Here is a 16,366-nt window from a genome sequence, read left to right on the forward strand (position 1 = left end):
AGGTTCTCGAAGGCGGTCCATTTTATTCCCCTTCCTAAACTCCCATCAGCTAAAGAGTCGGCGGCTATCGTTTTCGATAATGTTTTCCGCATCCATGGCCTCCCCACGGACGTGGTTTCTGACAGAGGCCCCCAGTTCGCCTCCAAATTTTGGGCTGAGTTCTGTCGACTCCTGGGGGCCACTGCCATCTTATCATCCGGTTACCATCCTCAAACTAACGGACAGTCCGAAAGAGCTAACCAGGACCTCGAGAGAGTCCTGCGCTGCGTCGCGTCTGCGGAACCTTTGTCTTGGAGTTCCAGACTAGCCGTGGTTGAGTACGCTCACAATTCCCTTCCGGTGTCGTCTACGGGGCTTTCTCCCTTCCAGTGCTTACTAGGTTATCAGCCCCCATTATTCCCCTCCCAAGAGCTTGATGTCTCCGTTCCCTCTGCCCACGCCTTCGTTACCAGGTGTATTCGTACCTGGAAGCTCGCTAGGCGAGCTCTCATCCTTACTCGCAAACTCAGCCAGGTATCTGCCAATCGCCATCGCTCTAAGGCCCCTCCTTTCGTGTGTGGTCAGAGGGTCTGGTTGTCCACCTCTGATCTTCCCCTCAAGCTCCCCGCATGTAAGCTGGGGCCCAAGTTCATCGGTCCCTTCCCCATTACTAAGATCGTTAACCCAGTATCCGTCCGCCTCAAGCTCCCTCGCTCTCTTAGTAGGGTTCACCCCGTTTTTCACGTGGCCAAGGTTAAGCCTGTCTTACATTCCCCCCTTCAGCCGCTCACCTCTGCACCCCGCCCCCTCGACTCATCGAGGGGTCACCGGCCTACACTGTGCGCCGTCTCCTCGATGTCAGGCGGCGGGGCAGGGGTCATCAATACCTGGTAGACTGGGAGGGTTACGGTCCGGAGGAGAGATGTTGGGTCCCCGCTCGGGACATACTGGACCGCTCTCTGATTGATCATTTCCGCAGCACTCGTGAGTAGTGGCCTTGCTGCCGTGAGGCATCTTAGGGGGGTTCTGTTAAGTTTGTTTCTTTTTTCTTATATTGTCTTAGTCTATGAAGTTATCATTTCTACTGCCCCCCACCTGGTCTCTGTTTAGCGATCTAATTAATTGTTATCACTCTCACCTGTTTCACATTACCAGTCTCCTTATTTATGCCACTTTGTTCTCTCACTAGTCGTGGCGTTGTATTCTTTGCTCTGCAACCTGTTGGATTACGGTCTGTTTGTTTTGTTCCTTCTACCAGTTTCGCTGATACCAGTTTGCTGCTCTGGGAAGCCGGTTTGGACGTTTCTCTTTCCCATTCGGCTGCTCCCGTTACCAGTTGGATTCGGTGCACACTCGCCCTCTCTGGATTTTTGCTTATTTGTTTATTTTTGTGTTCTCGGGTCAGGAATACCCTGTCCTCCTGTGTTGTTTACCCAGGTTTAAATAAATCTTTTTCTTTTGCCTTCATCTCCTGCATCTGAGTCCTTTGTACCGCCGTGACATCCTCATGATTACCAATGTTTTAAAATTAGACAAAATGAGAATTGAAATACATTAAAAAGCTAAAAAAATGTCTTATATTTGGCTATTTTTTAAGTAATTAATGTTTTTCCAGTTAATGTTAAGCTCTAAAATATTTTATTGAGGTTTCTTTTAGGTTTTGTGAGTGGGAGGGGGGCCTTTGAATATTGTTAAATAATGAATGGGAACATGATGTCGCAATGCATTCTGGGACTTTAGGATATCGACACTGCAGTAGAAACTGGTAAATATTAGAGGTAGATGTTGAAATTTTGTTATGAACAACCATATCTGCTCTCATGAAGGGAGTGGAAAACGGATCTAAAATAAAGCACATTTTTCTGCTTTGCAGTTTAGAAACAACACAATAGTGAAAGTGCAACTTGGTCACCATGAAATGAAGATTGCAATTTTCTTCTTTTCCGTATCATGACGTACATCCGAGTGAAACGGCTTCTGAAATTTGAAAAACGTCCAATCCAATTGATTGGATCGTTGTAAGTTGGCCTGATACACCACTGGACCCATTGGACAGTCTTACCTCTTTTTCAGGCATCATGTCATGAATAGAAGAGTTGTTGTTTAGAGGGGTAGTGGAGCTTTATGTTTTTGATTAAAGATCAAATTAATTTTACAAAAATAATGATGTGCATTGATAAATTATTTATAATAATCACTACAAGGCGGTGTAAGAAAATTAGCATTATCATTTTTAATTGCACGATGACTTTAATTTAAAAAAATATCTTGATGGGCCTTTTTCATTTGTATTCATTATTACAGATTCAAAATTTTGGATCCGCTTGAATATATAATTGCTCACACCATGAGAAATGTGCAAAATACGTTTAGAAATGTCATTTGTGATATAGCTATTTGCGATCACCCCGTGTCCATAAGGGAGTGCTCCTTTGAATGAACAAGGGATTCAAGTATTAGTCCATTTATTCTAAGTATGTGCAAGCAGCTCTTCAATTTTTTATGTAAATAAAGTCATTTTTCCTCTGATGATTTGTATTTGCTGTCATTGTACGCTGTCCTAAAACATGGCCCAGAATGCAATGCACAAAGACGTAGATTCCCAAGCTCTATACAGTGGGGGGCCTTGGAGAGGTCGAGTAACCCATGTGATAAGGACTTTCCACGCTGTCATAGGCTGGAGCATCTTTGGTATTTCAGATGTAGTCGGTTCATCGTCTTGAAATTCGGGATCAGGCTCTGGCTCCAACATATATGGATGAATGACTCAGGTTGCCATTTCTACTCCTTGGAAGTTTTCAAAACGATTACATGTACTGACGGGGAGTTGACTGTTATCCAATCACAGCAGTGGGCATTAACTTCCAAGTCTGCAATGCCTGCCTCAAAACCAAGGTAGAAAATAGCCTATTACGTATTGATTTTGATGTTTTTTAATGTAAAAACCGTTATAAGTAAACATCAGTTACTTTACTTAAACAACAGTTTAAAATAATTAAAATAAAAAGCCATTTCACAGCACCTTTAAACTTTGCCTTACACATAACACACCATTTGAATGAATGGTCACATAAAATGCTTTATAAACGTGTGTGTTCATGGTTTTTTTTTTTGTCATCATTTGGAACCTTTCTAAAGTAGAGAGAGAATACAAAAATAAAGCAAATTGTATTGTACATCTCCACCATTCAACTGTGTTACCCATGTTGTTGTTTTAAAAATAACATATATGGAAAATACTATTCAAAATGACAAAATAAATTTGACTTATTTACTTACTGTATATTTATTGATAGCAATCATATGCAGTTCACAGCAAAATACAGACATTTATACCATTACTCTGTGCTCACTGCCATTCAGTTCTCTGTGTGGTCGTTTTTTAGGTCCAGTAGTGTGTTGTGCACATGATCGATTATCATTCATTTATCTTTGGTACTTGGATGAACACATTGAACTAATGCAACTAAATCGTGAGCTTACAAATAACTGTTCAGACCCACAGAGATTAAGGCAAGTCAAATGCTTGTGGAATCGTTTGGTTTCTATACTAATGGAATAAATACATCCAGTTAAATAAATGTGTAAACAGTTATATTAATCTTGAAATAAATATAAAGAGTGAATAAGCATATGTGAACGGGATCTTGTAGCCCTGCAGAGGTTTAGATGTAGACGGGTTGTTCCTGGGCAGTGAGCAGTCGATACATAGCTGCAGGCATTGTCTTCATATGGATCTGAGGAAATGTAAAGACAGTGTCAGCCTAATAAAATTTATCTCACTTGGATAGAAAATTGTTTAAATTATTATGCAAAATGTTTTTTGTCAGATGTTTGACTTCAAGCCTTGCAATCTGAACAACAAATCTGAAGCGGCCACATTTTTGTTTGCAGTGTCAGTTTTTAAGGCTGTTACATAGATACAGAAAAACACATACCTAATAGTAAATTCATAAAAACTGAAACTGAAACAACAGACATTTTTTCCACGGCTGTATAATTCTTGACTCCTATTTCAGATATATCTATTAAAGGTTTGTTTTTAATTTGACGTTGTAATAAAAGCTCAATAAAAGGGAAGGAAGGAGGCGGGAACCGGCGAACATTTACAATAAACTTTAATCAAATTTAAACAAACAATAATCCGGAAGTAAAAAGGGAAGTAACCCACACAAACATAAACAAAACTTAACAAAACTCCTCCTCCCACGGCTCTCGTCACACCTCCCTCGTCACAGACGTACTTTTGATTAATATTTTAAACTAGCTTTTATTTTTAGATTGTTAGTTATGTTAATTTTAGTAGCTATTTTGTTCCATGCCTTTGTCATTTTATTATTTGTTTATTTTTAATGTTGCTATATAATTTATTCTATTTTATTTTTGTTTGTTATTATCATTTAAGGGCCTAAACTTATTTCACTTTATTTCTGAAGCAACATTTCAATTTTTTGTTTAGTTTAAGTTTTTCCTATCATTTTTAGGCCAACATTTTATTTGATTTTAATAAACAGAAACGTTTTCAAAGTCTTAATTTTAGTAAACTGCTCACATAACATTCACATAACATAACAATCTGACCCTAAGCCTAAAATGTGATCATATTTGTTTAGAGGCAGAAATATTAGGGTTATATTTATTATTTGCTTTACTAAGATCTGCTTTTAAGCTTCCTGGTAGCTTAAATTATACTTAGCCTGCCATATTTTTAATTAAGACTAACATTGTGACCCAGTTTCTAGGCATAAGATTAATACAAAAGCAAAATTTCTATAACTGCCTAAAATTCATTCAGAAATGACAAAATTCAGAAATTACGTTGCTTGTCTATATGTGAAGATTAAGGGGAGGAAATCAAACAAATTCTAACACCTAACTGTCAACAGAATTAGGACAATGGTAACTACATTCGTGTGCGTCTGTGCGTGCATGCATGTGTGTGTGTGTGTTACCTCTCCCACAGCATTTGACAGAATATGAACAATCTTCTCATGGGGTGTTGCCACTACGCTCTGACCGTTAATCTCGATGATGCGATGCCCTACGCGGACCCCTCCTCTCTCTGCGATCCCCCCTCGCATGAGACTACAAATCTGTAAACAAAACACACACATGTGAAACATACTGACAACAAACAGCACAAACAATTCAAATACTTCATGTTAGTACCCACAATGCCATTCTGCACACTGAAGCCCAGTTGATAGCGCAGATCTGGTCTACGTATCAGAACCATGGTTACCGGGGGGCACCTGACGATGTTCAACTTAATTCTGGATTGAGCTTTTAGCCCCTGAAGATAATGGTAAAAAATTGAACCAATGGTTGTGAGCCATGCTGTAATAAATTTCAGAAATGTGAAACATAGCAGATGTAATAAAACATACTTTAATGATACTCTGACACGTGGAGAGCGGCAGTCCGACCAGACTGGTGCCGTTAACAGTCATGATCTGATCTCCGATGTTGAGTCTTCCAGACTTGGCAGCAGGTCCAGCGTGCATCAGGCTGGCGATGATAACCGTGGGAAGAATAGAGCCCCAGCCGGACTCCACGATAACCACACCCAGAATCTCGCCCTTCTGTTTCTCTATGTACACCTGACAAAGACATAAACACAGCCTGTTTTGCTGGCATGCCATTTTGAAATGCTTCATCACGTTTATTATTATGAAGGTTTTTGAGGAATGTAAGGTTAAGCAGATAAAGATACAGCTCATTACTGCTGATAAAATGAACAGGAAACAGAATAATCTTTACTTATATTACATCTATTGGTCATTTTAATCACAACAGTTCAACTCTGTTATGGAAAAAGTAACAGGTACAGATTTGGTGTTGGCACAAAATCCAGGACATTAACTGTAAATGATGTGGTATGATCATAATTTCTACTGGTGTTATTATTCATTTAAGCACTGTTCTTAAACGGGCATGCTTGAACGTTATATCTATTTAAACTATACGAGTCATAATCTGCTATGGGGTTAAAATTCATCATCCACATTTTATCAACAATGATAATTGACTAAATCAAGTCATCAAAATTCATGGCCTCCTCACAAATACTTCTGTGTATTGTGCATGTTTTTTTGACAGACATTTGGATATTCAAATGATGTGGATTTGAAAACACGTGGATTTTAGGGTAATAATGATGAATTTACTTGCCGGGAAGTATTCAGGAAAGTGACCGATGATGAGTGTGTTATGCCAATATTTTTAGTTCTATAATTTCAACCGACAGCCAGCTAAAGTTTATGACAGATGTGATAACATGCATAAGGGATGTTTGAGCGTGCTGTAGACGTTCAAAATGCTTTTTAGTATACTTATGTTTTATTTATTTTGTGGCTTAAATAAATTACATGTTACTCAGAGACTGACATGTTTGGCTTAAGTTAAGTTCAAATATAGCACATTTGTTGACTTCCTTTCTTTCCACCAGTAAAGTTAACAGTTTTAATGCACAAAGTTGTTTTTATTGTGCCTTATGGACAATTTTGAAAGATGTTAACAACTCTGTTTCAGTTTTTTACACATGACAAACAAAGAAAAACTAAGAAAAACAAACAACAACAACATTTACAACTGAAACTAAACGAAAAATGTTAAACGAATAGACGTGTAAAATTAAAAATATACTGTATAAATCATAAAAAAAACTATAACAGGAAGCGCTTCTACGCCAGTGTTCTTTTTGTCTTCTGAAAGGGTCTATAACCAAAACCTTTTATTTAAACTCAAAATGCAGATCTCGTTGAAAATAATAGTAATTATTATTATTATTATATATTATTAATACAAACCCGATTCCAAAAAAGTTGGGACACTGTACAAATTGTGAATAAAAAAGGAATGCAATAATTTACGAATCTCATAAACTTATATTTTATTCACAATAGAATATAGATAACATATCAAATGTTGAAAGTGAGACATTTTGAAATGTCATGCCAAATATTGGCTCATTTTGGATTTCAAGAGAGCTACACATTCCAAAAAAGTTGGGACAGGTAGCAATAAGAGGCCGGAAAAGTTAAATGTACATATAAGGAACAGCTGGAGGACCAATTTGCAACTTATTAGGTCAATTGGCAACATGATTGGGTATAAAAAGAGCCTCTCAGAGTGGCAGTGTTTCTCAGAAGTCAAGATGGGCAGAGGATCACCAATTCCCCCAATGCTGCGGCGAAAAATAGTGGAGCAATATCAGAAAGGAGTTTCTCAGAGAAAAATTGCAAAGAGTTTGAAGTTATCATCATCTACAGTGCATAACATCATCCAAAGATTCAGAAAATCTGGAACAATCTCTGTGCGTAAGGGTCAAGGCCGGAAAACCATACTGGATGCCCGTGATCTTCGGGCCCTTAGACGGCACTGCATCACATACAGGAATGCTACTGTAATGGAAATCACAACATGGGCTCAGGAATACTTCCAGAAAACATTGTCGGTGAACACAATCCACCGTGCCATTCGCCGTTGCCGGCTAAAACTCTATAGGTCAAAAAAGAAGCCATATCTAAACATGATCCAGAAGCGCAGGCGTTTTCTCTGGGCCAAGGCTCATTTAAAATGGACTGTGGCAAAGTGGAAAACTGTTCTGTGGTCAGACGAATCAAAATTTGAAGTTCTTTTTGGAAAACTGGGACGCCATGTCATCCGGACTAAAGAGGACAAGGACAACCCAAGTTGTTATCAGCGCTCAGTTCAGAAGCCTGCATCTCTGATGGTATGGGGTTGCATGAGTGCGTGTGGCATGGGCAGCTTACACATCTGGAAAGGCACCATCAATGCTGAAAGGTATATCCAAGTTCTAGAACAACATATGCTCCCATCCAGACGTCGTCTCTTTCAGGGAAGACCTTGCATTTTCCAACATGACAATGCCAGACCACATACTGCATCAATTACAACATCATGGCTGCGTAGAAGAAGGATCCGGGTACTGAAATGGCCAGCCTGCAGTCCAGATCTTTCACCCATAGAAAACATTTGGCGCATCATAAAGAGGAAGATGCGACAAAGAAGACCTAAGACAGTCGAGCAACTAGAAGCTTGTATTAGACAAGAATGGGACAACATTCCTATTCCTAAACTTGAGCAACTTGTCTCCTCAGTCCCCAGACGTTTGCAGACTGTTATAAAAAGAAGAGGGGATGCCACACGGTGGTAAACATGGCCTTGTCCCAACTTTTTTGAGATGTGTTGATGCCATGAAATTTAAAATCAACTTATTTTTCCCTTAAAATGATACATTCTCTCAGTTTAAACATTTGATATGTCATCTATGTTGTATTCTGAATAAAATATTGAAATTTGAAACTTCCACATCATTGCATTCTGTTTTTATTCACAATTTGTACAGTGTCCCAACTTTTTTGGAATTGGGTTTGTATTATTAATCACTCCTTAGCAGATTTGGTGGCAGATTTGTTTATAATTTCAAGCTTACTGTGATCTTAAAATAATGTAACTACTTTGCAAGGCTGTGCCAACATATTTATGATTGATATAATACTTTATAAACATTCAACCCCATTCTGTATGTGCACAACATTAGTATAGTTATACAGTATATCATTTCTATAAAAGATAATAAACATCATTCTTCCAAGTGTCTCACATACTTCTCATCCTATTTTACACCGTTACTGTAACATCACGCCAACTTACGTCTTTGCAGTTTTCAGATTTGGAGAAGTGAATGAGGTCATCGTTGTACATGTCCTGAGTGTTGAGCAGATCGCTGTACTCTCTCTGGCTCAGGTCCTCTGGGTCAATGCCGTTGGCTCTCAGGAACTCCTGATAAGCGACGCTGAAGGCCTGACCAATGGACTGAGCGATCAGCTGAGCCTGATGCAGAGAAAAGACTGCATCAAGATCAATTACCGACAGCCTTCGGTGACTTAGGAAACGATAAAAAAGCATGCCACACTTACGTCTTCTGATTCAAAAACGTGGCAGATCATCTTGTACTGCCTCTGGTCGTCTCGCGCCGGGTTGGTGTGATGGGTGTCGGCAGCATCCAGGTTTTCCTGAGCGCTCTGAGAGCGAATCATCTTCTTGCGAGCCATCAGCACAACCATGTTGCCGATGTCGGCTATGTATGAGATGGTCCTCAGCGGATGGTCCATCATGGTGTCCTGCCAAGATACCAAAGCTTTAAAATGGAGCTTATGCGTGTTTAAAAGTCTACGAAACAGACCCCATCAGAAAGAAAACTCACAGCATAAAAGTCATTTGAAGGTGTACCTGTGTGTAAGCGCTGAGCATTTTGATCCTCTGCGTAGATATAAAAAGATCCACCTCTGTGCTGGATGCCGTCCCGCTCTCTGTAGCTTGCTGAGGCCATGAAGAAAGCAAAACAGTCCTCAAAAAAATAGCACATTCTTTTCTATAAATATAAGATTTGCATATTTGATAGAAGACAAAAACGAAGGCAGAAAACAAATTCGTCCTGCTAAGCCCAGCCTGGCTACAAAACTACACAGTAAATACTGTACCTTATTTCTGATTTTGGCCTGTTTCGGGGCTGTCTGCTCGACAAGGGACAAATAAAAACAGAAAGCGGTCAAAGAAAGCATGCAAACATAAAGGGCCACGGAGGGCGGCTCAGACACGACCTGATTGGTTTGTAGGTTGACGGGAACGCCCTGTTGTAATAAAACAGGATAGTATGGCCGAGGGGGGACGGGGGGGTGGGATGTCATGGTAAGGAGTCTCTGGCATTACGGTTTGTGAGAAACGCTATCAAGCGTTCAGCTCGGATCAGAATGACATCCACGGCCCCAGAGACAAAATCTGACTCCCAGAATCAGCTAGATGTCACTCAGTTTTGTTTCCTAACACGGGTGTGTTGGATGTTTATGACATGTTTTTCTTTTGTGACCTCAGATAGCTTTAGATGAAACCAGGATCAGTTTTTTGGAGATGCACTGAGCAAAGCGGGCGTTTGTGTGTACATGTTTGAGCACGTTCCGAAATGACAGACAAGAACAGCAGAAAACTGTGAACAATTGGTTCACAAGAGGAAACTCAGGCTGGCGTCCCTGGTCTATATATAACGGTGTGTTTCTCACCCGGACGCGAGTCATGGCCTCCTGGGCTTGCTGCATGCGTGCGCTCTTTGTGGGCGTTCGTTCTGACAGCAGCTGGGTGGAACCCAAGTAGTTTGCAGCAAAAATGATGCCGTCAATCAAATCCTCGGGGTCACATGGGCCAGGAACTGTGGAAACAGTCAGTCACACCGTGAATGAAAACTAAACATCACATCTGTTCCTCTGCTTTGATGCTTTACTGCATGACCAATCCTTACAGTATCGTACAGCTGATTTTACATATTTAAAACGAACTGTTTTTGTACTGATTCTTACTAACAAACGTATAGACAATAAATGATTTTAAATTGGGTCCTTCAACAAGTAACCCTTATGAAACAAAAATAGGGAATATACTGGAAGATCTAGTCAACAAGTGCAAATATGTTTCAATAAATGAAAAGCGGCAATTCCTTATTTATTATTCAATATATTGTAATATATAAACAATGTATTATCTTATATATTGTAATATATATATATTTATATATATATATATATATATATATTCAATGATTAAAAGGGACAGTCCACCCAAAAATGAAAATTCTGTCATGAATTACTCACCCTCAAGTTCCAAACCTGTATAAATTACTTTGTTTGGTTAAACACAAAGAAAGATATTTGGATGAATGTTAGCAACTGGAATTTCTGGGGCACAATTGTGTCTACCATAGTAGAAAGAATTATTGTATATTTTTCTTTGTTCTGTTAAACACAAAAGAAGATATTTTGAAGAATTTAGGAAAACAAACAGTTCGGGGGCACCTTTGTTTTGACTACCCCAGAAACCTCAGTTGCTAACATTCTTCTAAATATCTTTCTTTGCGTTCAACAGAACAAAGACATTTATACAGGTTTGAAACTACTTGAGGTTCAGTTTTCATTTTTGGGTGGACCATAACTTTAATATATTATAAAATTCTCATAATATGTTCTCTATATTCTTATACTGTATATTCTGTATAGTCATAATACTGTATATAGGAAAATATGTTTTCTTTGCATAAGGGAACGTCAACGGTTAGTTCACTCAAAACTCTAAGAATTCATTTTACTACCTGTATGAGTTTCTTTCTTTAAAACTCATAGCATGAGTCATATGGAATGATTATATGCTAATTTTATGGTGTTGACAATTTTTTGGGCTATACTTTTTTGTTTTAAAGTTTCACTTTTTGTGTTCCATAGCAAACAATAAGGCCAGGAAGGTTTGAAGAGAATTGAGGATTAGTCAATAATGATGGAGGAATTTATTTCGAGTGAACTTTTCACATACTAGCTTGAGCTTACCATCAACATATGTAGGGAAAGAGGCCAAACTTCTCCTCGTCTGAGAACCAAAAACACAATATAGATGCATTTACAGTAGAAGTGTAAGGAATGAGAATAAAGAATAAAACATAAGTCAAATAGCACATTTTCACCTCTTCACTTGGCACACTGGGACTCACGTCTATATCCTGGTCCTCCTGATAATGAACTCCAGAGGATTCTGCTCCCGCAGGTAGTACTACATCTTGAATTGGAGACTATAAAAATGAAAAGAACCACTGTTATCATATTGTGTACAAAATGTAGAATCATCATTGACAAAAAGATTCAGACCATTTCAGACACATTTCATGACAAGGAATTTGGAACTTTGCTCTTGCAGCTCAAAAGATGTGATGGAGATCTCAGTTGAGCTTCATTTAAGTATCAACTTAGTCTCAGATGTTTCTCCTAAAATTGCTTAGGTGAAAAAACAGAAATCAAACTGTTGACAGTACAAAAAGAGTATGGAGGTGTAAAATGAATGTAGATTGTAGAGGTAAAATCATCTAGATTTGTGTAAATTTGATGAGAAATGTTCATATTGAGATCTTCAATCATTTGGACTTTTGATTGCAAACTTGGCGAAACTGCGCTCAGTGACATTGTTGAGATCTCTTCTAAAACTCTTGTGAGACTTCTTTTCTCAGAAGAAATACAAACGCAGAAAGCATTAAGAGACCATTTCAAAATCATTTTCAGTTTTTCTGAATTTACTTGTGTTTAGGTAAAATGATCATGTTTGTTTCATTCTGTGAACTACTAACAACATTTCTCCCAAATTTCAATTAAAAATGTTTACATTTGAATTTATTTGCATAAAATAAAAGCAAATAAAATCAGGTCAAAGTGACATAAAAAAGATGCTCTGTATTTTTTTCAGAACTCAAATACTGCAAAGAAAACAAGTTCATATTCACTTGTAAGCAATACAACAGTAATATTTGTACATGTATTTAGGACAAGTCCAAAAACTTTTTTTATTTGATAACCTCGATTTTTATTTCATGTGTCTTGTCATGCTGTCAGTCTTCCACATTGCTTCCACATTTTTTCAAAGAAATTGTGCTGCTCAAACTCTAAAATCTAGTTTGTCCCATTATGTCCAATTACATGAAGCCATGAAAGGGAGCCGTGACTAACCGTGTTCTGCGGTGAAGACTGCGAGTGCTGAGATGGTGACTGTGGATATGACTGAAACTGAGGTTGAATCTGAAACTCATCAACGGGGCTCAAGTCCTGTCTCATCACCCACACAGGCTCTGTGGGCTTGTCGGGCGTGTAGGGTGAACGCACCGTCTTGGTTTTTACCTCCTCAATGGCTTCCCTAATATCCTTGATGGCCAAAGACACAGCATCTCCTGAAGGTCTGCAAGACTCCGGTGGTTGATGCTGGGTTGGAGTGGATGGTCTGTGGGGTCCTCCCGTTTCAGTTTGCTCCTGAACTGTCAGTGAAAGACTGACCGAACTCTTCCTGACTCTCCGCGAGCGTTCAGCTTCATCTCCCGACTGCTCATCGTAATGGTGAAGCCTAGAGCCCACCGAACAATGCTGACTGACGTCTTCCTGAAGGTTGCACTGCTCGTCGCATTCATCCATGGACGTGCTTTGGTTCCTCTCAAAGATTTGACCTTCCTCGGATGTTGGACTGGGATCTGATAGGTTGTGTTGGTATGATTCTGTCTGACATGGAGTCTCTAGATGTGATTCAGGGCTTAGTTGTGGGTATGAATCAGAGCAGGCCTCATGACTAGAGTCCGAGAGTTCATCTTGGTGGTCTTCATCATGATAACTATTATTACATTCTGTGTCCTTGTTTGTCTGAGTGTAACCAGTGGTAAAATAAGCAGGGTTGGACTTGGGCTCAGCATTGTAGGTGCGAAGCGACTCGGGAAAGGATTGTTGAGACTGAAAAAGAGGTTTGTTCATCATTTGATGAGGAGATGTGGTGAATGGTGGAACATCTACTCTGAGGGGGCTGGTTCTTTTACTTTCAGGACGAAAGGTCGTTTTTGAAGCTGGAATCTTTGATGGACCGTAATCCTGTTCACTCTGCTCAGGTGTTTCTTTGGGGTAATCCTCTTCTTCTTCATTCTTTTTGCCAAACGTTGATTTTTCACATTGCTCTTTCTCCTCCAACAGTTCCTTTGAAGGCTCTTCTACATCTGGATCATGAGCCGTTTGTGCATCAACGGAATCAGCCTGGTCTCCATCGGGTTTATCTGTGATCGGTTCAGCCTGATGAGATGGAGTCAGCAGTTCTTGAGAGGAATCCTCTGGAGACGTTTCTAAAGTTTGATCTGTTGTAGGAGTGCTGACTGCATGTTGTTGTTGTTCTCTGTGCTGCTGTCTAGATCTGTGCTGATGGAGTCTATCTCCACTTCGATGGTGTCTCGTCGCCCCCGGCTTGGGCGGTTGGCCAGCTTTTGCTTCTGTATCTCCGCTCTCAGTCCGCCTGCGTTGTGCTTGACCGGGAACACGCCGCCTACGGTGATGCGGTGGAGCTCGGCTAGATCCAGGCTGGTTGGCTTGGTGATGATGGTGGCCTTGGCTTTCTGCATCCGGATTGTGCAGCTGGCACGGTCTCCATCTTGGTCGACCTCCCTCGAGGGGAGTCCCATTAGGCTGCTTGCTGCGGTGAGGAGGAGGACCCCTCAGACCTGGCTCCTCCTTATGGCTCATGACTCCGCCCACTCACTGCTCATTCTCTAGATGCTTCTGAACAGCCTGAATGACACACCAAAGTGATTTATATTAGTAATCAACAAGGCCAAATGATCTATGTTGACTACTGCAGATTAAATTAAAATCTTTTTTTTTTATACCCAAATTTGAGCCAGGGATGGTTGGGATCTAATAAATTTGTTAAGAACTGTATGGATTACTATGACATCATATTCAAAACCTTGGTAATACATTCATTCTGGCATTTTTTAGTGGAATTTAAATCTCAAATGTGTGTTTAGTCTAAAAATAAAATAGCTCTGATGTGATCTCTAAAACTTCATGACTCGCACTATGGCTTTTTCATTAGGATAATGAGTGATGCCAAACATACATTTATAAAAACGTATTTTTAAAAATATTAGGAAATGTAAATAACACAAACACAACTAACACATGTAAGCTTCATATCCAGCTGAATGTCAAATCATATAATGTAACTCTTATGTCTGGCTTCAAAATGTAAAAACTGTCTTTCTCTGCCTGTACAGAGAGCTGGTTCATGGCACTGGCCCAGTCCCAGATGGCCTCACCATGGGTAGCCGCCATACTCCACCAGCACTGGGGTTCAGTACATTCATCTGTCAAACCTCCATGAAAACCCAAAGCCAGGGGATTTACCTCCCCATTAACCCCACATTCCCTTTTAGCACATAACCTATTGTATTGTTTACAACAGAGTGCATGCATTCATTTTAAGGTCGTTCTGCGTTGGCGGTGACAGATGTTGCCTTTTTTGGCACTTTTTTGAAGTATATAATCTTATTTTAGTTTTAATCTTAAAATAAACTGCACTGTAATTTGCGTTTATATAAATTATTTTATTATATCATTATTAATAGGCCTATTTTTATAGAAAAAAATTAAAACATAATGATGTAAAATTGTTGTTATGTGGTTATTAACAATAAATATAAAGTATGACAATTCTTTTTGAATAAAGTGAAAATTAAGGATAAAGTGTTTAATACACGATTATTCTCTAAAATACCAAAATATCGAGTAATGCGCAATTATACTTCTTCCAAAAAAAGCAACAATGCCTCCATTCACCTTGACATTATGAAAATAAATCTAAGGGCTTTGAACCGCAAAACAAAACAAAAAACGTAAACCGAATCATACTTGTTATATCTTAGAAGACTGCATATTGTTACATCTACAATACGATTATCCATGTATTTATTATTCGCTACTGCGGTGTTGTACAGGTATAAAAAGCTGCCCATATTGAGCGCCCTGCGCGATAAACTTGTGATTTGTTAAAAAAAAAAAACACTAATAAAAACTCAAATAAGATTGAATGTGTAATTTCTAAACTTTCTAGTGCTAATAAAACTCAAAGACGCGTTATTTTGTAACGTAACGGGCCTGCGCTATTGCACGCACACACATCCATCCCTGTTGAATTCATCTGGCAGGTGCACCTACGGTAAAATCGAATACAGTCAGCAAAAAGGAGACATTTGACACAATCACCTGTTTACAGTAGCATCTACTGTACAGCACAGTTCACTTACCTGTTATGAGAACAGGCGCTGAAGAAGGGCTTTTCGGCTCGCCTTCATCTTCGGTTGCTCTTAACAACACATTGGGATTAGGCAAACGGAGCGCCCGGATCTCAGACCCCTCCTTCAACATACAGTGACATCAGAGCGGATTATACTCCATTAAATATCTTCCCTGCCCCCAAAACACATCCCACCATCTGTTGTGCTTTTGGTTCACTTTCTTTACCAAGACACTCATTCTAAATGAAAGGTTCAGATGTTATTTTTCTTATACAAAGCGGTCGTCTTTCAGAATCTGCTTTCTGTGGCATATGCCAACTGAAATATAACTTTATACCGGATGTTTCCGACCTGTCCTTAAAAAAGCTATCTAACGCTATTAAGCGATACGCAATAAACCATTGTTTTGTCGTGAAATGTCAAGACGTCGTCGTTTGCTTTGTTTCTGTCACGTCGCGTTCGTTAGCTCAGCCAACAGCGAAATCTCATTGGTGCGAGAGCCGGTAGCCCAACCCACAGGAATCTCTGTGGTCCATTCGGTGTCACACAGCTGTAAAGATGAACATTTTGATTGGCAATTCACTGTGTACAGTACAGACAATTTACGCGCTTGAGTAGGACGTGCAACAGGGTGGACCTCAGTTACAGTAGCTTAATTGTGATAATATACATTAATACTACTAATAAAACCTATTTATAGTTGATCCTCATTGGTTATTCTCATTACTGGCCATC

The 16,366-nt window shown here is 39.4% G+C and overlaps 1 protein-coding gene across 2 annotated transcripts; it reads right to left on the reverse strand.

Moving 5' to 3' along the window:
* Window positions 1-2,427: 2,427 nt before the first annotated feature.
* Window positions 2,428-16,053, reverse strand: apba1b (amyloid beta (A4) precursor protein-binding, family A, member 1b). 2 transcript variants are annotated; one of them, XM_057321836.1, is made up of 12 exons: window positions 15,641-16,053; window positions 12,540-14,123; window positions 11,537-11,614; window positions 11,376-11,415; window positions 10,065-10,210; window positions 9,238-9,327; window positions 8,925-9,128; window positions 8,659-8,838; window positions 5,367-5,579; window positions 5,153-5,272; window positions 4,932-5,072; window positions 2,428-3,716 (listed from the first exon to the last, which is right to left on the reverse strand). In XM_057321836.1, exons 2-12 carry the CDS (start codon window positions 14,076-14,078, stop codon window positions 3,645-3,647), a joined length of 2,823 nt encoding a protein of 940 aa, XP_057177819.1. In that variant the 5' UTR covers window positions 14,079-14,123; window positions 15,641-16,053; the 3' UTR covers window positions 2,428-3,644. The 2 variants fall into 2 exon arrangements, with proteins under 2 accessions (XP_057177819.1, XP_057177818.1); XM_057321835.1 differs by having other exon boundaries at window positions 11,510-11,614; window positions 15,641-16,052.
* Between the last annotated feature and the right edge of the window lie 313 nt (window positions 16,054-16,366).

Source organism: Triplophysa rosa, linkage group LG22, assembly GCF_024868665.1.
Source record: "Triplophysa rosa linkage group LG22, Trosa_1v2, whole genome shotgun sequence".
Lineage (NCBI taxonomy): Eukaryota > Metazoa > Chordata > Actinopteri > Cypriniformes > Nemacheilidae > Triplophysa > Triplophysa rosa.